The sequence below is a fragment of the Caretta caretta genome, chromosome 7, assembly GCF_965140235.1.
Source record: "Caretta caretta isolate rCarCar2 chromosome 7, rCarCar1.hap1, whole genome shotgun sequence".
In the NCBI taxonomy this organism is placed as follows: domain Eukaryota; kingdom Metazoa; phylum Chordata; order Testudines; family Cheloniidae; genus Caretta; species Caretta caretta.
In genome coordinates, this window is record NC_134212.1 from 58,195,462 (window position 1) to 58,221,377 (window position 25,916).

The 25,916-nt window shown below is 45.7% G+C and overlaps 1 protein-coding gene across 2 annotated transcripts; it reads right to left on the reverse strand.

The window, feature by feature from the left end:
• Positions 1-435: 435 nt before the first annotated feature.
• On the reverse strand, positions 436-21,151 carry LOC125640502 (annexin A8-like). 2 transcript variants are annotated; one of them, XM_048859046.2, is made up of 13 exons: positions 21,033-21,151; positions 20,375-20,422; positions 15,002-15,092; positions 14,637-14,731; positions 13,601-13,714; positions 11,251-11,341; positions 10,468-10,547; positions 9,774-9,833; positions 9,345-9,438; positions 5,031-5,126; positions 4,758-4,816; positions 3,689-3,811; positions 436-1,353 (listed from the first exon to the last, which is right to left on the reverse strand). In XM_048859046.2, exons 2-13 carry the CDS (start codon positions 20,393-20,395, stop codon positions 1,294-1,296), a joined length of 984 nt encoding a protein of 327 aa, XP_048715003.2. In that variant the 5' UTR covers positions 20,396-20,422; positions 21,033-21,151; the 3' UTR covers positions 436-1,293. The 2 variants fall into 2 exon arrangements, with proteins under 2 accessions (XP_048715003.2, XP_048715004.2); XM_048859047.2 differs by lacking the exon at positions 21,033-21,151 and adding an exon at positions 20,521-20,645.
• Positions 21,152-25,916: the final 4,765 nt, after the last annotated feature.

The window sequence follows — 25,916 nt, forward strand, 5'->3', positions numbered from 1 at the left end:
AGCTTGGAGGTGGTGCTGAGCTTCCTGAGGAAGTGGGGTTGTCACCCTGGCTGGGGGCACATCCTCCTATCCTCCTGACTCTCCTCCCTCTTGTAAAACTAGATGGAAACCTTAGAATGAGGGAGACTGTGATGATTCATTGCAGTCCATGTGACTTACGTGAATATCTTCAAGCACAACCACCTTGGGGCTGTCAGGGTGGGGGAAGTGTCATGTATCAGGATGGCATCACCAAAGGCTCCTAAGGGAGTTGGAGGCCCAGCTCAAGGGGATCTAGGACTCTTTGAACACCCCATCCTAAATGCACATATCCTTGTTAATTTCAGGCGCGCAAAAAAGGGAGATTGGCTTCCGCAGGCAGATTCCTCTGCCCCATCAGAAAAATCACCAGGTTGCACATAATGGCTTTTGGTAATTATGCATTTAATTTGCCTGCTTGAAACAAGGAAGGAGCCGAGGGGTGAACTGCTGGTCAGAGCAAAACAGAGTTTGCAGGAACATTTCATCTTGTTCTCCCTGCGCCACTGTCTGGCTCCTGAGCCACATTTTGTGCTCTCGGTCACAGCAGAGTAAAGGCAGAAGAACTTCACAGAGATAAATGGAGCGATTCTGTACGTGGGAGCAGAATCAGGCCCACTGAGACCAGAACGTGGCTAAACGTGTGTTCACAGGAAACATATCGGGCCCAGTTCTGATCTCGCACTAGTTGGATGTAACTCCCTTGTCTTCAGCTGAGTTATCCTGGCTTCCATTGGTGTCAGCAAGGGAGGAATCAGCTCCATTGGTTTTGTAACGATGAATTCAGCACCCACCCACTCTTGCACCCCTTATTCCCGGGAGCAGCCCCACTGAAGCCTTCCAAGATGTTTCATTTTGATTTCAAACCTTTTTTTGAGGTGAAATTTACTCCAATTTCAAAATGAACAAAAAAGCAATTTCAAGCCAAAACGCCAGAACTTTTGTTCAGAAAGTGTCAAACTGGGATGTTTTGATCATTTTGAAATTAAAAAATTATCGAGTTGAAACGGGCACTGTTTTGTGAACAGTTTCAACTTTGACAAATTGGCCTTTTCCTGTGGGAAAAATGATTTGTTGAAAAATTCCTGAACAGCTCTTTGTTGGGTACCCAGATCACATAGATTCCTTTAAAAATCTTAGCCTCTAAAGCAGATTTTCCATTTTCTATTTATTCAGTGCTAGGGATTTTCTAGACATCCATTCCCAGACACTTATTCATTGCCAACGGTTTCCGTGCCTCCATTTCAACATCTTGCCTTTTCCCTTCAGATTTCTTCATTCATCACTGCCACAGAGATTCAGCAAGGCTGTCTTGTAATCACCACTCGTGTCCTCCTGACAGAGGGAAGAGCAAAAATAGAATGGAAGGTGGAGGACCGTGCTAGCATTCTAGCCCCATAGAATGCACTCACATCTGACAGGGGCTTTGAGAAAGACAGACTACATTGACTTCAATGGATTTATTCCTGATTTACACCCCGTTGTAAGTGAGAGGAGAAACAGGCCTAATAGGGTTTCCCCTCAGTGTAATATATTGAGCCCAATTCTCCTCTCACTTATACTGGTTTGCAACCAATCAGGACTAACTCCACTAAGTCAATGGAGTAACTCAGGAGTAAAAAAAAAATCATGTAAATGAAAAGTAAAGTAGACTCAAGCCAGTTGTACTCAAGGTTCAAACTGCCTGAGCATTTACGCACCATTCTCCCCACTCACTGGCGAAGAATGAGTGGAGCACTTAGCTGTGAAGCATCAAATTGGTATCATCATTGCCGCAACTCCCAAAGGGGCATAGAGTATTGCTGCTTATGGATCAAGGGCCTGCAGAGCATCCTTAAAATGGTCTGGCTGGCTGCTCAATCTACGTCTGTCACTGATTATCACCTTGCACCACCAAAGTTTTAATGCCCCCCGATCGCTGGCAGTGTAGAACTCTTCCTTGGTTAATGTGCTTTGTAAGTCAAGTTTTTAGGAAACAGACAAATCTCTCAGTCTCTGTTGAGGGGAGTGTTAACGAGAAAGTGATGAGATGCTCATTTCATCCTCTCTGGGTATTTTGGGGGACCTTCCGCAATGTTTCAGCAGGAATTATTATTCAGTCAGGACCCTCGACGACCGATCATTAATCAACATGACAGATACTGACAATGTAGATTAGAAGAAGGGGCCTTAATTACAGACAGATTTCCCAGGGGACTGCTCATACAGGGGCCTCTGTGCCATTTGCACAGGGGAAGGGAACAACCCTGAATGATAGAATGGGAGAACGTTGGGATTTCAACCCCACTGTAGAATGTGGCTTTTTACTAGGGATGAGCAACCAGCTTGGAAACCAAAAAAGAAAAATCCAACTCCAAAGTATTCCGTGGGGAGACAGGGGGTTGGAAAATGTTCAGTTTCTAGATCTCTCACACACAGTATATGGGCCAGATCCCCGGCAGTTGTAACTCACTGTAGCCATTTTTCCTCCAGTCCACCCAAAAGGCTTCTGGACAATGCAAGAGTCTCTCCCCCAGCCCAAAGAAAACCCTAGAGTGGAGAGGAAACAGGCAGGGACCGGCATCTGGTGTTTATTGTTTTATATGATCTGTGCCCTCTTGTGCTTTACATGATTAAGGAGAAGAGTGTCAATGCGTTAGACTGTGCAAAGTGTATGTTCACAGCTGCTGTGTGCCTCTGAGTGAGTTAAGCCAAACACCTCTGGGGTGGAGTTCTGGGACAGGGTGCGTTCAAACACACTGGAGTCTGAGGAGTCACCATTGTACCCAGGGGCTAGGAACGGGACAGCCGGTTCCAGCTCCCCACAGGAGGTGCCAGAGAGAAGATCTTTGTCCCGAGAGTGTGCCTAGGGAACCCAGCATCAGGGCAATGGCTGGACGCTATTTAGGCTCCAGGGGTTTAAAACTCTGGGCAATCCAGAGCCTGGCATTCCGTTCACTGCAGCCCTAGAGAGTGGCTGGACGGGGTGCTCACTAGGATCTGTGACAGAACAACATGGATGTTCCCCCCCTGGAGGAGTTGGTCCAAGAGATTTTCATGCCCCTTGGCTCTGCGTGGGAGATGACAGGCAGAAAGCTCTGCCTGCAACATTTCTGACCAATCCAAACAGGGCCACGGCCCTCTGCAAAACCCTGCGCTTGGCTCCATCCTCTGGCTGCAAAACCTCAGAGATGAAATGGGTGACTGTCTTGCCCCTGCTGGCTCCAAAGTGCTCTGTTAGGCCTGCTGGTGGCGTTCAGCTTGACAGAGGACTAGGGCAGAATGGGCAATGTGTGCTGAATCACACGGGCTGGGAAGGGAGCTAGGACAGCGGACAGCAACTGTGTTCCACCATGATGCTTCAGCTGGCAGAGCTCAAAGCACGTGGGAGCAGAGCTTGGTTGGTGCAGAGCCTGTGGCAGTAGAACCAGCTTCCATCAGCAACTAGTCTGAGCACAAGTCCTATCACCTGCAGGTGACATTCCATGGCTCACCTGCTCAGCCAGGTGTTTCCCTAATGGGCAAGGAGGGATCCCCAACTCCCTCTGGACTTTGACTCTTTTCAGAGGACTTATGGACGGGGGAGACTCACGATCTTACTTGGGGGGGTAGTCCTTCACCCAGTCGTCAGACACCATGGTGATGGATGTACCAGAAAGGCATGTCAGTGATTCATAACAACAAAGCATACCAGAATCATGGTGGAGAGAGATTTGCCTGCAATCTTTAGGAACTCAGCCTTGATGAGATTTAAGTCAATTTCACTCCTGGAAACGATGATCCTTATTAGGGTCCCATCACAAGTGCCTGCCCCCTGCAATGACACATTTATCACTTTGGCAGTGCCACCGAGTGTTGGCATGATCTAATTTTCTCTCTTTTGTGGGAGGGGGGTGGGGAGAAGAGAAAGCAGATTTAGTGTTTGCAAATTGGTCCAAGATGGAAGAGACCAGGTTTCAGATGCTGCTGAGAATGAACTTAGCACATCTCTGCCTCTCATCCTGGTGCCTCACTATTCATGTGACAAACCTGCAGTTTGGTGTGACTGCCAATCTTTGTGCATGAAAAACTCTGGAGCAAACACCTGCAGGGTTGCAAGCAGGAACGGAGGTTTATTGGTGCATACAGCACAGCTAAGCATGATAGCTTTACAGAGCATCTGCCCAGGACTCCAGCCAATCCATTTAGTCCTTTACCCTTAAGAAGGGGATATTCATCAGTTGCAAAACACTTGGGGGAAGCGTCTCTCACTTGCAGTCTTCCAGGGAAGGAGACTGCATAGGCCCCACATTTCTTTGTTACATCTATGCTCAGTGGGCTAAAGATTAGCATTGACACATTCAGCCCCAAAGGCTTTAGGGATTTCCATGTACTTCCCCTTGGACTTCTTTTGTTTATTTTAATGTCACTGAGAAAAATGCATCCTAAAAAAACAGGAAACTTATTGGTACCAGAACAATTCAACCACCACTAGGGACAAAACCCAGCCCTAATTTATACCCAGTGCAAATCCGATGACCTCTGTGGGGGTTACACTTATGTAGCTGAGGGTTGAACTGGACTCTTTGTGCCAGTCTCAACTCCACAGAAGCAAGCTCCTTCAGGACTTTAACTCTACATGTCCCTCTTCTTCCAAAGGGGCTGGGCCGGACTCTGCTCTCACTTGCACCAGTTTTACCCCACTGCCCCTTCAGCGCTTCGGACTGAAGTGAGAGGAGAAGTAGGCCCGCTCTGAACAGCCTGTGCTAGAACAGTCTTACCTTCAAGGCATGGTACAGCCGCTCTGCGAAGTAACTGTGGATGTTCTTTGTGCATTTCACTAGACACAGGAGAACATTCAGTTAGTGCCCAGGATCAGTCTAACCCAGGGACAGCAGATTATAGTAATTCAACTCCCTATCGTCTTCCCTAAACCTCCCCATGAGATCATGGCAGCTAAGAAGTGCCCTGGTATTATGGGATGGATATGCTTAGCCCACTACCGCAGTAGAAGAGAAGCGTAGACAAAAGTAAGGGAGTCCGGTGTCCCTTACCAATAGCCAGGATGGCATCTTCTAGTGAGCCATGGGTTTCACTCTGGATGCTGTCTTCTAGACTTTTACTGGCGAGCTTCTGGTATTCATCAAAGACTGTGGGAAACAACAAATGAAGGACTTTTAAATCCAGGCCAAACAATTCCCCAGGCATTTTGTGCCTTTTTTCCACTGATTGCATTTCTGAGGGGCCTGACCCAAAGCCCACAGAAGTGGATGGCCTGATTCCCATTGACTTCAGGTGAGTTCCAAAAAATGTGAAACACAAAAATACTGGCACCACACAAACACAAGTAAGTATCTGTATGTGCATATGATGGGTAAGTATGGAAGGTTGGACATATGACCAGGGAAGAGTATAAAAATATTGCTCGGGCATGTAGGAATGAAATCAGGAGGGCCAAATCGCACCTGGAGCTGCAGCTAGCGAGAGATGTCAAGGGTAACAAGAAGGGTTTTTTCAGGTATGTTGGCAACAAGAAGAAAGCCAAGGAAAGTGTGGGCCCCTTACTGAATGAGGGAGGCAACCTAGTGACAGAGGATGTGGAAAAAGCTAATGTACTCAATGCTTTTTTTGCCTCTGTTTTCACTAACAAGGTCAGCTCCCAGACTGCTGCGCTGGGCATCACAAAATGGGGAAGAGATGGCCAGCCCTCTGTGGAGATAGAGGTGATTATGGACTATTTAGAAAAGCTGGACGTGCACAAGTCCATGGGGCCGGACGAGTTGCATCCGAGAGTGCTAAAGGAATTGGCGGCTGTGATTGCAGAGCCATTGGCCATTATCTTTGAAAACTCGTGGCGAACCGGGGAAGTCCCGGATGACTGGAAAAAGGCTAATGTAGTGCCAATCTTTAAAAAAGGGAAGAAGGAGGATCCTGGGAACTACAGGCCAGTCAGCCTCACCTCAGTCCCTGGAAAAATCATGGAGCAGGTCCTCAAAGAATCAATCCTGAAGCACTTGCATGAGAGGAAAGTGATCAGGAACAGCCAGCATGGATTCACCAAGGGAAGGTCATGCCTGACTAATCTAATCGCCTTTTATGATGAGATTACTGGTTCTGTGGATGAAGGGAAAGCAGTGGATGTATTGTTTCTTGACTTTAGCAAAGCTTTTGACACGGTCTCCCACAGTATTCTTGTCAGCAAGTTAAGGAAGTATGGGCTGGATGAATGCACTATAAGGTGGGTAGAAAGCTGGCTAGATTGTCGGGCTCAACAGGTAGTGATCAATGGCTCCATGTCTAGTTGGCAGCCGGTATCAAGTGGAGTGCCCCAAGGGTCGGTCCTGGGGCCGGTTTTGTTCAATATCTTCATAAATGATCTGGAGGATGGTGTGGATTGCACTCTCAGCAAATTTGCAGATGATACTAAACTGGGAGGAGTGGTAGATACGCTGGAGGGGAGGGATAGGATACAGAAGGACCTAGACAAATTGGAGGATTGGGCCAAAAGAAATCTGATGAGGTTCAATAAGGATAAGTGCAGGGTCCTGCACTTAGGATGGAAGAATCCAATGCACCGCTACAGACTAGGGACCGAATGGCTAGGCAGCAGTTCTGCGGAAAAGGACCTAGGGGTGACAGTGGACGAGAAGCTGGATATGAGTCAGCAGTGTGCCCTTGTTGCCAAGAAGGCCAATGGCATTTTGGGATGTATAAGTAGGGGCATAGCGAGCAGATCGAGGGACGTGATCGTTCCCCTCTATTCGACATTGGTGAGGCCTCATCTGGAGTACTGTGTCCAGTTTTGGGCCCCACACTACAAGAAGGATGTGGATAAATTGGAGAGGGTCCAGCGAAGGGCAACAAAAATGATTAGGGGTCTGGAACACATGACTTATGAGGAGAGGCTGAGGGAGCTGGGATTGTTTAGCCTGCAGAAGAGAAGAATGAGGGGGGATTTGATAGCTGCTTTCAACTACCTGAAAGGGGGTTCCAAAGAGGATGGCTCTAGACTGTTCTCAATGGTAGCAGATGACAGAACGAGGAGTAATGGTCTCAAGTTGCAGTGGGGGAGGTTTAGATTGGATATTAGGAAAAACTTTTTCACTAAGAGGGTGGTGAAACACTGGAATGCGTTACCTAGGGAGGTGGTAGAATCTCCTTCCTTAGAGGTTTTTAAGGTCAGGCTTGACAAAGCCCTGGCTGGGATGATTTAACTGGGAATTGGTCCTGCTTCGAGCAGGGGGTTGAACTAGATGACCTTCAGGGGTCCCTTCCAACCCTGATATTCTATGATTCTATGATTCTATGCACGAAGATGGGCACTGGTGTACGTAATTACTGGCTTACATTTGGAAGTACAGGTTCGCTCATTGCATGTTCATTTGGAAATCTGGCCCTTAATCCCTGTGTTTGACTATTGATCTATATCTGGTTCCAGAGGAGTCTGCATGGCTCTAGCATTCAGTTTTGTGTTTGCTGCTGTCACTGGCTCAGGGAGCTGAAGTAAAACTGAACTAACAAGATCTGGGCTGCTCGTGGCCCTTCAGTTTTTGGATGGGGGAAAAACACCAGGGGACGCTCGAATTTCTTGTTTTCCTCCTTGCAAAAAGAAAAACCACTAAGTGAGAAAACCATAAGCAAAAATACAGAGGTAAATTCCAAGATCTTTGGATTTACTCAGATTCCTGCAGAAAGTTCATATTGAACCACAGCAGTGAAGATTTGTTTTCTCTCTAGGTAGAGTGTAGACATTGCAAGTGAGGAATTATTAAGCCTCAAGTTTGACTTCTAGACCTGCACACAGAGCTAGCAGTTAAAGAAGACCTGTGTATTAGGGAAGTCATGGAATCTCCTTCACTGGAGATTTTCAAAACAAGGCTGGCTAGCCATCTGTCTTGGATGGTTGAGATGCAACAAATCCTGCATCTTGGCAGGGATGAGACTAGATGACCCTTACAGTCCCTTCTAACCCTATCGTTCTGTGTAACACAGTGAGCTTCAAATATAAATCTGGGCAGCGTTCAAGCTTATCTCCTCTAACCTCAGTGCTTAGATACTACGGTGAAAGACACTAACAGATTGGAGATGACCTTCTCAGCTCAGGCCTGTATCAGAAATAAGTTTAGCTGGAACAGAGTTGAAATGAACTGAATTTTAAATAGATACCATTACTCCGCTCTCAGAGCGGTGGGGGGAAATCAGGGAAGAGCTGCTTCTTGCAAAAGGCTAAACCAAACCCATATTGTTTTTACTGTGACATGATCACTTATTTGAATGATTAAACCTCTATCAATGTTCTTTAATATGACCTTAAAAAGTAATATAAGTGCAATGTGTGCATGTGAATCATGACACATTTAATTAGGTGAGTGGATCTCAAACTATTTACCCTCCAGCCCTTCTTTGATCAACATTTTTTAAAACACATGATTGGGGGGCGGGGTCTGCCTCATGATTTTTGATCTCTCGAGGTCAGCAATACTGAACTGATTCTGAGAGATTACATTTGGAAATGTAAGAGGGAGCTGGCCTCAGATTCCTAGCAAGAGGCCACAGAAGCAAAGTTCAGGTTCACCTGCTGCAGGCACATGGTCTGACTTCGCACCAGGTGACTGGCCTATTATGAACACGGGCACGACAGCCAACGTAACAAAGCCTGTTTGGCTGAACAATCTGTGGTCATTGGCGGCTCTATGCTGCTCATGGGACGGTCTGATGTCATACTTCCCTCTGTCACTGATATCTATCATGTTTTTAGGAGCATGGTGCGGGGATTCTACCTGGGTGTGTTGTGATTCTTCAACATAAAACCATGCCACAAGTATGAACAGCATGTTGTAATGCATTTTAGAAAGTGACACTCTCTCTGTCTCTCACTGAGGTGATATCTTTTATTGGACCAACTTCTGTTGGTGGAAGGGAGAAGCTTTTGAGCATCACAAAGCTCTTCCTCAGGTCTGGAGAAGGTGACACGGCGATTACCATCTTCAGATCTGAGGAAGAATTCTATGAAAATTTGTGCCTTCCACCAGAAGTTGATCCAATGAAAAATATCACCTCACCCACCTGATCTTTCTCTCCAGCCATCTTTGTCTAACACACCAGTCTCTATGGTATCTGAACTCTTCAGTAAATGGACTGTGTTGAGTGCTCAGATCTCCCACCAAAGTGAATGGGAGCTTCTGGATGCTCAACACCTCAGAAAAAAAAAGTCAGGGCACATAATCAGGTGCTTAAATGTAGATTTAGCTGCCTAACTTTGGGTGTCCCGGTTGGCTTGGGCGGCCTTGCATCTGCTTTCTGTGGGGGATGCTTTCTCATTTTGGAAGCTGCTGCCGTGCATGAAAATACATCCCCCTGCTCTGTACCTCTCAGCAAGTGGGTGGCGCTCCTGGTGCACAGGATGGTGATGAATTGGATCTCATCGGTGCCCTGTATCTTCTCCCCAGCAGCGTAAAGAGCCTGTGATTGAAATACATTGGTTACAGCTCCCAGTGACATTCGAGGCATGGATCTCACAGGGGAGGGGTTCATGTGGCTTGGTGCAAAGCAGCATTTCCGCTCCCGCTGGATGTGTGCTGGGGCACTGCTTGTATTGCTTGGATAACTGATTTTACCATGCCACTTGCTGCCAGGCAAGCTAGACCCTTTCACACCACAACCCTTGCCTTTGTTTAAACTGGGATAGTAGCTAATTGTTACAGCAGGGTGAGTAATTCCATTCCCTACCGAGGGCCTTCAGGTCACACCCTAAGAATCAGCGTTATGGTAAAGGACCGGTCACTTTATAGAAATACCTGTGCGTCCTGAAGCACTATCGCTGAATCCATATAGCATCTTGGATCATCCCTCTCGCCCTAGGAGGGTACAATGGAAACACGGTTATTTGCTTTCCTACAGTGTTGCCCGCATGAGGATCTCAAAGCACTTTATAGATGAATAAATTCATCCTCCCAGCCCTTTATCCTTGCCAGGTAGATAAGCCTTATTGTTACATACCATATAAGAGAAAAATCCTTGTTGGTGATTGGCGCCTCATCATATGAGTGGTTTTAGCCGATCAGTTGCTATTGCTTAACTCAGGTCAATAATTCTGATGCATGGAGATGCTCTCTGAAGATTGTGGGGCAGGGTATAGAAAGGGGGCACAATGCAATTGGGGTACAGCACTTTTGAAACTAGCTGGAGGGCAATGCCCAGGTTGCTGTATAGGAATGGATGGTGTATAGGATGGTGCCCCCAGTGGCGGAGCTCACAGAAACAGTTTTGGAGGCTAACTACTAGTGCCTAAAGGAACTCTCGACTCTGCATCAGCTTTTAAAGCAGAGATCTAGTTCAAGGGGTCTCTCTGTGCGGGTGATTTATCTGTAATTCTGATGGCTATCTGCAGCAGGTGGGCTTGCGATAAGAGGCCTGTACTCACTGCTAGTACCAATCAGAAGAAGGGGAGATGAAGAGTCCTGGCTCCCCATTCTTTCATCACAAACTTACCTGAAGGAGGCAAACCAATATCTGCTCGAAGTAGCCACTTGTGTCCGATCTGATGTCCTCTTCCAGGTTAGAACCATACTCTGCAAGGGAAAGAGGACCAAGAAGAGGCGGGGGTGACGTGTTCACTGAAAGGCACAGTGAATGACTGAGGTGTCACCATGCCTTCCAGAACCAAATGAATGCTTGGCAGGCCCCAAGAAGGTAACCTGAGGGAAACACATGGCTGTGAGCAGCTCACTTAGCCCCGACTCAGGAACATGCATCAGCAGAGTTTCTAATTTTAAGTCAGGGGGCCAAGCATATGCTCAAAAGCCAAGCATGCATTTAATTAAGTACCTTATAGAATCTGGGCCTTATTTTCTGAAACCCTCTCTCAAGACCAAATGCTGCCCTGGAGCCTTGAAGGGATTAAAGGATGGGCATGGACATAAATTTGACAGAGTCCCAACTGGGGCATGTCCCAGTAAAGCAAAACCCGGTGAACAAATACAGCTCCATAGACAGGAAGATTCCATTACACCAACATTGGTTTGCTTGCTACCCACATGAACTAAACCCATGACACCTTTGAGGTTTGCCCGTTACTAGATGGGACATTTAAAGGTGGGATTTTTTCAGAAGCAGCCAGAGTTGGCCCAACTCCCGTTGACTCCATTGGGAAGCCAACACCAAGCTCTTTTGAAGATCCCGCCTTACTACGGAAAATGTTATCAGTTCATTCAATTGCCACAAAACCCCCTCACAGTACTTCCGTCACACACAGTGTAGTGTAAGCTGCTTTACCTTCTTTGTAAGCTTTGATTATTTCTTTAATTTGCACTTTTGTCCGTGATGCCAGGATCTCTATAATGACACCTTCGCTTGTTCCTAGACCCTTTAAGAGGAAAAAGGAAAAAAGAGTGGGAGAAAATACTTTGCCATGCAATTAAAGCTATCTTTAGAAAAATAGCCCTCAAGTGTCTGAGGGTTGTCATAGGGTGTGTGCTGAGCTGTGATAAATTGTCACGGTGAAACCTGGAACCACATTCAACTTGTTCAGTTTCAGTACAGATTTGTTTGCTAAGGCTCACCCCTCCTCTGAGCAATCCTAGAGTTGAAGTTGATTTTATGGGGCTCTGCCCATGTACAATGCATTCATCAAGGCTTTCAATGACAAGTGGCATTAGAAGGGTGTGAGGAGAATGATGCAATCAAATCTATCCATCTACATACAATTTTCATAAGCTTCTCTCCACTTGTAATTTTGCAAATAATTAGAAGTAGAGAAATAAAGTCCCACATCACAACCTTGGGATGCAAACATCCCATACCAACCTCTTCGGACCTGGAAGAAGACATCACCCCATCCTGCCCCTCCAGCCATCATCACTGGCTGATTTCTTATGGGCTTCATGTCAGAGGTTAGGGATTTGAAAGAGGAGAGGGGAGTAGCCTTATGGGTTGGTCCAAGGAGGGCATCCCATGCACAAAGGGCAGGTTGAGAGGAGGTGCAGGGATGTTGGTGTTAGAAACTGATGAATGAGCAGCTGAGGATGGCCTCCCTTGCAGAGCAAATTTGATGAGTAGGCTGCAGTAGACAACAGGGGACAAGCAGGGAGGGGATGTGCTGAGAGTCCCAAGCAGTCTGCCAAGAATTACAAAGGGATCTCACAAAACTGGGTGACTTGGCAACAAAATGGCAGATGAAATTCAATGTGGATAAATGCAAAGTAATGCACATTGGAAAACACAATTCCAACTATACATATAAAATGATGGGGTCTTAAATTAGCTGTTATCACTCAATAAAGAGATCATGGAGTCATTGCAGATAGTTCTCTGAAAACATCCACTCAATGTGCAGCAACAGTCAAAAAAGTGAACAGAATATTGGGACTCATTAAGAAAGGGATAGATAAGAAGACAGAAAATTCCACATTGTCTCTATATAAATCCATAGTACGCCCACAGCTTGACTGCTGCAAGCAGATGTGGTCACCCCATCTCAAAAAAAGATATATTGGAATTGGAAAAGGTTCAGAAAAGGGTAACAGAAATGATTAGGGGTATGGAACGGCTTCCATATGAGGAAAGATTAAAAAGACTGTGACTTTTCAGCTTGGAAAAGCGACAGCTGAGGGGGGATATGATAGAGGTCTATAAAATCATGACTGGTGAGGAGAAAGTGAATAAGGAAGTGTTATTTACCCCTTCACAAAACATAAGAACTAGGGGTCACCAAACGAAAATAATAGGCAGCAGGTTTAAAACAAAACAAAAGAAAGTATTTTTTTCACACAACACAGAGTCAACCTGTGGAACTCTTTGCCAGAGGATGTTGTGAAGGCCAAGACTATAACAGGGTTAAAAAAAAAACTGGATAAGTTCATGGAGGATAGGCCCATCAATGCCTACTAGCCAGGATGGACAGGGATGGTGTCCCTAGCTTCTGTTTGCCAGAAGCTGGGAATGGGTGACAGGGGATGGATCACTCAATGATTGCCTGCTCTGTTCATTCCCTCTGGGGCACCTGGCATTGGCCACTGTTGGAAGACAGGATACTGGGTTAGATGGACCTTTGTGTGACCCAGTATATCCATTCTTATGTGATGGGCCTGGAAGGGCATGAAAAGGACTTCGAACTTGAGCCTTTGGAGGGATTCAAAGAAGGTGGTGATGTGGTCATTGAAGGTGAGGATGATGATCTTAGCAGCTGTGTTTTGTGGGGACCTGACATTGTTGGGGAGGCCCAAGAGAGGAGGAGGTTACAGTTGTCAAGACAGCAGAGAAGGGCCTAGATGAGAGCTGTAGCTGTCTGGGCAGAAAGAAGAGGAACTTTGGAATTTTATAGAGCAAGAAGTGGCAATAGAGATCTGTATTTTTCAATCATTCTTCACCAGAAATACGGAATTTTGCACAGTTCTGCTGTTGACCTCAAGTCAAAGGCATAAATAATATTTTAAAGGGTGCCCTTTCCACCAAAGACGTGCTGTAATAGCTTATCCAGCCAAATATTTGCTATAAACATTGGCCTGCTGAGAAACAATACAGTGGAAAGGGTTCATCCAGTTCAGCTACCAAGCACTTGTATTAGCACAGGAAATTAACACAGTGTTCCTACTACCACTTAATAAGCAGCATGTCATTGATTTACCTTCAGGGCATCATGTAATTCCTTGGCATCGTATTTGAATGGTGGGTACATAAGGGCTATGATGAGCCTCTCAAACTTGCCACTCAGTTCAGACTTCAAGCTGGCAATAAGATCCTGTTAAAGACGAAAGATCTAATTAAGGGAAGAGTGCATCCAATGCTCACTGCGTTGCACGTCACTTTCCCTGAATCTCCATTTGTAACCCCCATGATGAGCTACAGCGATAAAGCTGATGCACAGTGTCATGTTGACTGGCTTATTATACAAGCACCTATGGGGCTGATCAGGAGGCCACCCTTATGAGTGGACTGTGTCTAGGTATTTCTGTAGTGCCTCCTCCAATAACTGCAATATCTGGGCACTTCACAAACATTATAGAATTCATCCCCACAACCCTTCCACAAACCCAAATCCTTGAAATTTCCCATAGGGAAGTTTGTGGCTTTCCAACTGGCTCTGCTCTTCACACACACATGCCCTGGCCAGCCCAGGCCTGGTAATAAATCCGGGGATGGGTGTTGGACAAGAAATCTGGATGCTGCAGAACATTATGGTCATTAATTATACTGCATCCGTGCACTAGATAGAACCTTGGGTCCCAAGAACACAGACCTCCAGTCTACCTACCTTAAGAAGGTAGACTTGCACTGTTGTAGTAATGTCAGTGCCCAGAACCTCTGTACCCTTCCATAAAATACCTAGAGAGAGACAAGGTGAGTGAGGGAATATCTTATTGGACCAGCTTCTATTGGGGAGAGACAAAAGGTCTGTTAAGCTTGGAAGCTTGTCCCTATTGCCAACAGAAGTTGGTCCAATAAAAGATATTACCAGTCCCACCTTGTCTCTCTAATATCCTGGGACCAACACAGCTACAGCAACAGTGCCAATAAACCAATGGGTGACACAAACACACAACATCTGACATTCCGTCCAGCAGAGGGCAGTGCTCCCATGGTCTCTGACACCTCCCTTCTCAGGAAAAGCATCATGCAGTGCAAAGAGAAAATTGATCAAACATGTCCTTTCTCTGGATAACCTGTCCAAACTGTTCCTTGAACGATCTGGCAATCTGTTGACGCTGTGCGCTCCTCCTTTTGGTGAGGACATTGATTATAGCCTGTTCGTCTGTCCCTGGAAACAAACGATGATAGGATGTAAACACACTGTGCAGGAGAATAAGGCAAGACATGTCAAACTCCCAAGGGTATTACCCATCCAACCTTCCCAAACTCACTGCCCTCACAAGGAGGGGATTTAGGCACATTTTGGAGCAGCTTGGATTCTGAATTCCCATGTGATGGCACAAATGGCTGTGGTTTTCTGTAGGGAATTGTGCTAATGCTATAACCAAAGTGTAGAATGTTTTAAAAACATGGCTGGTAATAGATAGAGTCAACTCACCGAGTCCTTTCATGGCTTTATACAGAACTTGGGCATCGGGTGTGGGGTCAAAGCTCAGGGTGCCTTTCACTGAGCTGCCATCTTCATCACGCTGTAAGAAAAGGCAACTATGCATCCCATGTGAAATTAGTTTGATAGGGCTCAGTCCAGGTCCCTGTGGACTTAGAGCACAGATTACACTATTGCAATAGGTGCTGATTAACTCCTTAATGGCAGTCCCAGCAGAAAGACCTGACTATCGAAACTGGACATTCCTGTTGCCCTGAAAGGTGGTATCTTGTTATGTTCATGGCGTATACACACATAAGTTAGATAAACATGCAAAATACTCTTGCTGGAAAGGATGCAATGTAACAACTTTATTTCTTAGAATCCAGAATGATAACACACAAGAACCCAAAACAGAAAGAGACAAAGCAGGCTGCTCCCTAAAACAGAGGCACAACTCTCCCCACTTTGTTCTAGGCTGCCTTTTTGCAGACTGATTCTGCAAGCCCCAGATCACAAATTTCCCTACCTAGCCTGCAAGCAAGACCTAGAAACCCTTCAATCTTAAAGTGATCACTTGCCATTTTAAACAGTTTTCCAAGCACCAAGTAAATCACAAACATAGTTTAATACAGTTGAGTATTTGTGTGTGATACTACATTACTGCTATAACCAGAGTGTTATCATGCAGGGTAGTTTTATACATAACTTCATTTGTTCCATGGCATATCCCAGTTGAAAACATGGGCTTTTCTGTTCTGTAGCTTCACATGCCTGGCTCCTGATTGAGGTAGAGTTGGGCATGACTGGCTTCACAGGGTGTGGCATCCCAAAGGAGAGCTACAGGCCAAGCAAGAGGAACCAGTGTATTTTGCAAGGGTGGATGAAACTGGAGATGTTCAGGTTTAGCAAACTTGAGCGAGAATCTCTTTCCTCCATCCCCGGCCTGGGGTCTTGACTTAGAGGGGGTCTCTGGGCAAGCCGCAAGGAAACGGCCAGCCCTCTCCTCCCTGTGCTGTTTATTAAGTGGTAGCATTTCAATACATCCCAACCTTGTGATGCAAACATCCCAAACCCAGCCTTGCAGTGTAGGGTTCACCTAATGCAGCTAGTTGGGGACAGGCTTGGATTTACCCACCAACTCCCAATAGTTTGGGGCCTTAGGCCTTGTCTACCTGGGAAAGATTTTTGATACAAATTAACGTGTGAACTTACACCAGTACAGTTGTTCTGGTATTACCCCCCAATGGACAGCCTTATTCCAGTATAAGAGGGCCTTTTCAGGTTAGTTTATGTTGCTTGCGAAGGGGTTGATGCTAAACCTGAAAAAGGCACTCATGCCAGACTAGGAGTCCATATAGGATAGCCATCTCAATATAATGGGTGAAACTTTCCCATCTAGAAGACCCCAAAGTCTCCAGATCAGCTGGACTCAGGCCTAGGAGACTGCTTTTGTGAAAGCAACATGTCGTATCTTGCTAGACTTTCAGATCATCTTCCTTCCCGCCTATCCTGAACCTTACAAGGGAAGTCAGCATTCTTCTTTGACTAGTCAAATGCATTTATTGACATTCTTTTTCCTCCATGAGAGGCAATTGCCAACACTGAACTCTGTTTTCCAATGAAGAGCTAATGGAACCAATAGTCACCCCTACTCAGCTTTTGTTAGCTCTACCTGCCAGGTAGGAGATGGGAACTATGCCCATAGTAACTGTAGGGCAGAGCTGCATGCTGGTGACCTTGCAAAATCTCACTAGAAACCAGGCATGCGATTCCTGGAGGAATCTTTCTCAAGCTCTTCTACCTGGCAAGGCTCACTTGGAGACAGCCGTGGGCTGGAAGGATATGGGCAGAAGAGGGATTGTGTGTGGGAAGAACTTGGACTGCTTGGTAAATCTCTGGGAAAAGAGGCATGGAGTCCAAGGTTGCACCAGTGGTAATAGCAGAAGGGATTCATACTTAAGCAGGAACCACAGGGTGAAATGCTTATGACCCATGTCACGCAGGAGGAGGTCAGACTCACTAGATGATCAGAATGGTCCCTTCTGGCCTTATTCTCTATGAATCGAAGGTTCCTGCCAGCTGACTATGTTTGCCTGAAAGCAGCTGTTGGGGTGGCCTAGCTCTATGCAAAAGAAACAAAGGCAAACGTCTGTGTGGATGGAAAGTTATCTGCATATGTCCATGCTACTATATCTAGCTCCCTTGGACACACAGCCTAGGACAGGAAGCAGTTGGAATAGTGAGAGTTACTTGCACAGTTTTTCTTGTATGTGAAGCTTGCTTCCTTCTATATTATGGGCCTATAGAGTTCCTCTGTCTAGATTTAGTTAACTAGGGTTAGGTTTACTTAGCCCATAGTTTGAATATTAGGTTTATTCCTGTTTGTCTTTATTTATCCTCATACTTACATCAGTCCCTGTATGGGCACCCAAAGTTAGCTGCCCTGATAAACATCTTCCTCCCTGTTGATTGCATTGTCTCCCCAGTCCTTCCACTCACACTTCTCCACTGCATGAAATTCAAATTCATTGTCCTCCTTTTCACACTCCTCCAGAACCATGTGAAGGGCCAGATCCTCAAGTGAGGTGTTGCCACTTTGTGCTTTACTTCCAGTGGAAGGTGGCAGTCCAGCTAGCATTCCTGACCCCGGAAGGATCACCACACTGTTGCTTATAATCAACATCAAGACTCCCATGCCACTCATTCCTTGCTCCAGGCAGAGGGGATGTGGATGAAGAAAGGAGGGAAGACTGGGATGCCCCACTGTTGGCTGCGGCTTCAGTCCCTGCAGACTGTTAGCAGCCTGGGTGTAAGTTAGAGCAGCCTGGGGAATGCTCTCAGTTGGTGCACTGTGACTCGGAGGTTGGGGAACTGCAAAGGTGAGTTTTAATTTATAGGGCTCTTGGGGCAAGGCACACAAATTTAAATGACCCTTATGAAAAAAAAATCCCAATCAGGGATTTAAGTCAGTTCTGGCTAGAAGGAATCAGGCATCACTCACAGCCACACAAGTCCTCTATTTGTGTTCTCTGGCTGTCATAGCAGAGGGAGGGAGAAAGGTGTGGCCATATCAGGTTAGGACAGGAATCCAGCTGAGACTCATCCGGCTTTCTGTTTCCAGGTGACTCCTCAGAGGTAGCTGACTGAAAAGAGTCAATATATGCAGCACTGCCATAACGAACAAGCCCCATTAGACAGGCATGCAGCGGGATCTACTCCACCTGACATGCTCCTCAGTTAGGCTTTTTTACTTGACTATCTCCAGTTACAATTTCCCAAACAAAGTTTCTTCTCACAAAAAAGTGGTATTTTGTCCAAAACCTAAGTTTTCTGTGGGAAAATGTGGGTTTTGCCTGGATTTTTTTAACTGGAAAGTTTCTCACAAAATATTCATTTTTCAAAATTTTGAATTGAAATGTTCACTTTGTTTTTCAAAAAGCAAAAGAAAATTCAAACTTTAGTCCATTTAAAAAAAAAACTGGGGGAGGGGGAACAATTTCCAGGGCTTTTGGAGTGGTCGTGGTTCTGTGCTTTGCTTCCTCTTTCCACTCTCATTTTTCAAAGTGTCTCCAATTTTGGAAGAGTGACAGAGCAGCAAAATTAAAAACTAAAAGGAAAAAAAGTCATGCCCCCCCTCCACCCATTATTCATCTTCTTGAACCTGGTGGTGAAACGGGGTGGGGTGGAAGAGGAATGCTGACATTTCAAAAGTTTCATGCAGAAATAGGAGGGGGGCAAAATGAGACAATATTTAAAAAAAAAACACACACACAGGAAACTTTCATTTGTTTCCATTTCACAGGGTTCAAATTTGAAATTTTTCATTAAATGGTTTGTCTATTTTCAAACCAACTCTACCAGTAATGCTCTCAGTCAAAAACCAGAGCAAAATGTTTTTCCCACTTGAAGTAGAATCCTGGCCCTCACTGTTCTCCATATTTTATACTGGCTAGAGTAAAAGCACCATCTGTATCACATGAGAACCATAGAGTCCAGCTACCGGGCAATACAAAGAGGAGGCAGCATTGGGACAAAAACAGTTAATGGAAGACAGCTAAACAAACCCCATCCGGATAATGACGGTTTGGCGCTGGTGTCTGGAATGCGGCTGGGTGGAGAACTGGAACACCATTCTGTGGAGGATTTTGAGATTTCAGAATCTGGTTTCATTCCAGTTTGGAACAAAAGCCAAAGCTCTGAAGTTCTCTGCAGAAGGGAATTATTTTCTGCCCAGCTTTGGGGCAGTTTGCCTGATGGGCTGCCCTAGAGCCAGAGACCCTGGAAGCTCCAAGAACCCAGGTTGCCTAAGAGCCATGTGCCTTATAGTTTGGGCAGCTGGATCTCCCTGGCTCGCCATTAACTTGCCAGGTGGGCTCTGGAAGGTGCTGGACAGCCCAGCTGGCAGGAAGCCAGCCAGGCTTCCAATGGAACAAATGAAAGTGTACCATCAAAATGTTTCTGACCCGCTCGACTGTGGACAGGGCTCCTGGTAACTCTGGTGGCTGGTAGGTGACTGCGTTCAGGAAGTAAATGCTTTCCCAGTGACCAGATCATCATCATCATCATCTAGGTCTCCTCTTTATCTCCAGCTCTTGGTAAATCAGTACAAAGTCTCAGGGTGGAATCCTGAACCTACTGAAGGTAACAGGAATTTTGCCATTAATTTCAGTGGGGCCTAAATTACACACCTGATCAGTTGCTGCCCTCCACACTTTGACCTCAGGTACAGAATGGGTCTGCCTCAGTGAAAGCCATTCAGCCACTGGACCAGATTTGAAATGTACATTTTCAAAGTAATGTGAACTTTAAAGGAACATTGTAGTCTTGGCTCCCCATTGAGTCCAGCTCTCCGTACTGATAGGCCACTGCCATGGAAGGTTTTGAATAGCTACCTAAGACCACATCTCCTTCCAGGACCAGGACCTACCACCACAGCTCGAGCAATCAGCCCGGTGGCCAATCGAGAGGCTGATGACAATGGGAGGTCGAATGTTTGCAGGAGCTGGACCTAGACTATGTAACTCACTCCTACAAGGGAAGAGACTGACCAAGTTGTTCACAGCTCTCAGAACTAAATGCAGAACTCATTTCCTCAGTTCAGATGTCCTTCAGTAAAGTCTCCACCCACCTAACCCCTTCTCATAAGCAAACAGCCAATAAAAGTGCTAGCCTGTTGCTTAAAAACCAGCACACATATTTAACAAATTCCTCATAATCAAACACACGCACACAGAGTGGTCATGCATCAGGTGTGGTCAGTTTGTAAGTGGAAGGATTTTACTCTGTCTCTACACATAGAATTTATATATTGTCTGAGGCATGACAATGCGCCTCTAAAATCATGTACAGAGAATTTCACACGCCAGTATTTCCTCTACTTACCCAGCCCTTCCACCATGCCATGGTACACTTGGTAGCAATTCTTTTTGCCTGTAAATAAAGGAAGTTACATGTTGGATCTTTTGAAAGTTAAAGGTCTTGAGCATGTGTGAACTGGAAAGACAAAAAAAAGTTTCCTGCAAACTCACCACTAGAAAATAAGAAAAAAAAAATCTGCTCTCTGGAGGTCTATTCACACTGGCCGTTGCAGGGTCTAACTGGCACCTCTGCACCAAAAAATGTACAGATATGTGCCTTCCTCTTCTATACACCCCACAAGGCAACACCTTAAAGACATGGTTTGACCGGTTTTTGTACAGATGATCTCACTGGCAGAGATGCAGTTGCTTAGTAACAGGACTTCCCTGGTTAAGAGCCTCACTTTCCAACTTGGTTGACTAAAGTTTGAATTTCCCCTTCTGATTTTTGCAATGTGCCTGCCTGAGCCCCAGGGGCTTGTGCACCATGGAAATGACAGCCAGACAATGTCAAGATACCAGTCTGGCCCAGAGCACATAAAACACTCAGATCAATTGCTCTCTAATTATTAAAGGACTCTCTACCTGTACCCGAACAAAACAAGACACTAATTCCCTCAGCTAATCCCCACCCAGTGCCCCATCCCTCCCAGCAAAGCCTAGGAGAAAAAAAGGAGACCTACAACTTGTACTGAAGCTCACTACGTTGAGGCTGTGAAGACCCAGGAGGGAAGGGCGTTCCAGAGCCCCACGTGGAGAAGGCGCTGCGAGACAGACGCACCCTCTCTGTCGTACCAAGGTCTGGGAACTCAAGGGCCTCCGACAATCACAGCAGCACCTGAATGAGGAGGGAAGTGGTCTGTTAGCCAGGCCCAAAGCAACTAGATGTAGCCCTGTGGAGATTCCATTGCTATCACCTACTCTCGGGGTGATGGACTCATGAGCCCTCCCCCCTCCCACTAAAGCTGGCCAAACTTTGGGGCTTTTCCAAATCCCTCGGTGGGATACACAAATCTGGTTACATGTGCCTTCCTGGGGGGAAAGGGGAGGGAATCAGCCCATCCTGAGCAAGATGGATACAAATGTAATGGGCCCACAGCTCTCAAAATGCCAGGCAGCCCAATGAAAACCAGGGACTGGACTACTGTGAACTGTAAGGCCCCTCTAGTGAGGGACTAGCGGCTACTCCTCCCTGCCCTCCCACCCCCTCAGCCTCGGCCACCTTGACTTAGGCAGACCAGCCCAACCTGGAGAGACTGATCTCCACTTTAGACCCTGTTCCCCTTTAGAGACTGGGCCCAGGCACCACGTGCTCAAGCTGCCATGGGGGAATTGCAGTTATTGCAAGGCTTTGGAAGACAGATTGTAAGGGAGTAGTTCCTCCCATGCCCCGGAGCGGTGCCCAGCTCTCCAGGGTCAATAACTGTCTCAGTAACATTCCTTTCTGGAGACCAACATCCACGCCCTGAGTTAGCGAACAACACTGACAGCTGCAGCTCCACCCCTCACATTGTTTCCCCATGATGATCACAGGATTATGCAGAAGTTGCCAGAGTCTGGCCTATTGTGCAAGCTGCCCTAGATTGTCAGGGGTCTCTGGAGTTCTGGGCCACCCCTGGGGTTAGCTCTGTGCTCAAGTTTTCTCAGTTCTGCTGTCAGGACTGCCAGAGGTTTGGGGTTGTGGTGTTTAAACTCTGTGCTGATTTCCCCACTGGCAGCTTTGGGGAATTCAAGAATGACTGACAAGAGTTTGCTCAAACTTCCCAGATTTAAAATATATTTTTTAAAGTGGGAGCCCTCAGGAGAGGAAGGTGCTAAGGCTGCTTTAAGAGACCTTTGCCCTCTCAAACTTAGAGCTGCTCTGTTCGACCTGGTCCAGCCTGCTACAATCTGAAGAATACCAAAGCCAATGAAGAATCACTAGGGTGTAGGGACAGCACAGTGATGCCTCCTTCCACATCCCTTGTGCCACCAGGTGGCCCTAAATGCCCACTGAGCTATTTGGCTGCATGGGAAGATGTGACCCCACATGTCATTCATTTAAAAAAAAACAAAACAAAAAAAAACTCAACAAACCACATTTTTAAACAAACTTTCCTTACCTCGGATATTAAGAGCACCTGAGATCATTGGGTGGAGTAGCTGTCATTGCTATGTAAGGATGTGGGTGTCTCTGCACAAAGTAATGGAGGATTTGGCCTGCAGAAAGCAGAATACACAGCGCTGGCTGTAGCTTGCAGAAGGCTGTCATGTTTAAAAATTTTCAGTGTAATGATATTTTTAAAAACTCAGATTACCTCCGTTCCACCATCCATGCTATTCACTTCCTTTCTGCCTTTTGTGCATTTTTCACAGTGAAGATTTTCATGGCCTATCTCTAGTCATTCACTTTCCTGGGCTACTGCAACAGGCTAGTCAGACACTGCTGTGTTAGGACAGCAAACAGGATAGAAGAAAGTTCAGAAAGCATGGAAACCAAGGCTTAGTAAAACCCCGACACCCGATTCCATTCTCACATTGGTGTGAATTAGGAGCGAGTCAATGGCTAGCCATGAATGTAAACTGACATAAGTGGGAAGCGAATTAGCCTGATATTTCTACAAAACCCAAATGCAATCTAGCAGCATCTCTTACATTTGCACTGATCCATCTGAAAAGAGAGAACCTTAAAAAAAGATACTGGAAATGAAACAATAGTGTATTAATACATTGTAAATGATCATGGGGATGCAAGTTACTGTTACATGTAGTAATGAGCCAGGAGGTTTATTACACTAATCAGTAACAGTCTATAATAAAGCAGACGAGAGGAGAAACCAAGACTATGTGGTCACTGAGGATCCCTTTGGTAAAAATAGGGGCTAACTCCAGCATTGTGGCGCTAGCCACTACCAAAGATACAGAAGTTGGAGTACCTATGTCCAGTAGCCTAGGATAATGGTGAACTCAATGGCGAACTTATAAGTAGAACAGGAAAGGCACTAGGTGCTGTACAAACACAGAACAAAAAGATTGTCAGCTCTGTGGGGCGCAGACAATCTAATAAGATACTATATAAAATCATGTCTTCAGCAGAAGAAACAGGCCTTTTTAAATATTACAGACAGGTTACTTAATCACTTGTTTTAGCAGCTACTTCTTCATGTTCCCTGACTGAGGACTGGATCCAATGCCCCTGGAAGTCAAGAGAGGGACCGACTTCAAAGGGTGTTGGACCAGACCCTCAGCTCTGGGGGCCAGATTTCCATTACTTGCATCGCTAGAAAACCAGATCGACTTCATCAAAGTCAGTGCAGTTATGCCCCATTTACACGGAGATCAGAATCCAGCCTCCGGTTTTATACATTTAGATGTTCTGCAGATCATGGCAATAGCATTCTCAAAAGCCTTTGGCAATGGGAGGCAGGAATAAATAGACACATGCTGCTGCTTTCTCTCTGATGCTGAATCTGCAACCCTCACTTCAGTCAGATTGACCTTTGTCCCATTGACACTTGGCAAGAGTACTCATTGATATGAACAAGGCTTGGAGAACTGGGCCCTGCAATGGTAAGGGCTCATTTTCTACTTAGTAGGCCCAGCACAGCAGAACCGTGAGCTCAACCTGCAGTTCAAAGGTACAGGTGGTTCTTCATGGTAGATCTCTTGATAACGTGGACGCTTACTTGTAGAACAAAAATCCAGACAGTCCTGTTTGAGGCAACTCGAGTACTGGTTTTTATCTGGACAAATACAAAACTACTTGAAATACAGGGTTTTTTACATTTTATTGTGAACTTGCAAATAAAGAAAAAAAAACCCAAAAAACAAAAAGGGGGAGACTAACTGGGGGGGAGGCAGGGAATTGCCATGGTGCACCAGTGAGAAGGAAAAATAGGTCCCCAAAAATGCTATTTAAAAAAGTGAAGTTTTTTAAGTCTTCTGCAAAAGCAAAGAGTGGCTTTGTTGCTAAAAAAAGTAAAAAAAAAAATATCCAGTTTCCCATAAATTGTGCATCCTTATAGCGCCCTGTCACCATAATATCTGAACACCTTGCAAACATCAATCCTCACAACATCAGAGAGCAAGCTAAGAATCAGAGCCTGATCTGCTGGGTTCCAGCCCACTGCCTTAGCTATAAGACCCCCAGCCTTACTCAGTTTGAAAGGGTTGCAAAAATTGCACCAATTGCAAAAAGTAATGGGAAATGGGGAAAAAAAATTGTGACTGTCTCAACTCTAATTTTATCACAAGTATTGTACACAATGGCCAAATGTTTCAAACTCGGAAGCCTAAAATTAGGCTAAATCCATATTTAGGCATCCAAATAAAAGTGACCTGAGATTCAAGGCTTATCTACATGGGGAAAAGTAACCAGCAGAACTACACTGGGATAGTTCTATTGCTGAAGTTATACTGGTATAGTGCCGTATGATGTGGACACTTATTCTGGAGTGTGTGTCCACCTGGGGAGTTATATGGTATAACTCTAGTGGTATAAAGAACAGGAGTACTTGTGGCACCTTAGAGACTAACCAATTTATTTGAGCATAAGCTTTCGTGAGCTACAGCTCACTTAGTCTCTAAGGTGCCACAAGTCCTCCTTTTCTTTTTGCGAATACAGACTAACATGGCTGCTACTCTGAAATCTAGCAGTATAATTATGCCAGTGTCGTACTGCTGGTGAACTTCCCCATGTAGACCAACAGAAATACCGAGCACCTCCCACTTCATTAGCTTATCCAGGAGCTGAACAGCCCTGAAGGAAAAAAAAAATCAGACCACTCTGATTGAGGTGCCTTGTATGCACACGTGTGGGCACCCACATTTGGAAATGTTGCCCAACGATAAGGAGATGGTCGCTTTCTTTTTCATTGCCGAGTCACTGCGGTGACTGTAGGAGAGCAGCATACTCTTGCTTGTTGCATCTGTAAAGCCTGCTATTATTGATATGTTCCGTTTGTTCAGACGTTTGAGAACCACAGCGCCGGATTTCAGTGACGAATGTGATTCCTGTGGGAGTGAAGCAAGGAACCTATTACCCCCCTCCCCCCCAAAAATAAAAAATAAAAAAATGGCTGCTTCATAAGGCCACATAAGGAAAACAAGTATTCCCCTAGCTTTTAGCCAAGGGGATTTATAAATTGGCCACAACTAAGGAAGAGCAATACTTTCTCTTGACATGTACAGATGTATTTAAGTACATATGCATCTTATAAACGCACCTCTGAGATGATATGCCTGTAGAAGCATGGGCTGGGAGAAACTGACTTCAGCGGAACTGCACCAGATGACTCCAGCAGAGAATTTGATTCCTAAAATCTAGCATTCATTACATAAAGCAACACAACAACAACCACCCAGCATATACAACCCCTGTTTCTCAGTGTGCTGCCATGGTGGCACAGAGGTGGGAAGTATTGGTGAGGCAATATGTTATTTGCAAGCACCCATGAGTTTTAAAAACATGGAGGAGTAACCGTTGTTTGTGGATTCCCCCAAACCCCTTGACAATCTCTTGTTAAATGCTTGCCTCGCGGAAGAGGGCAGGTCATTATTAGAGTGGCTGGAAACCCCATTCAGTGGGC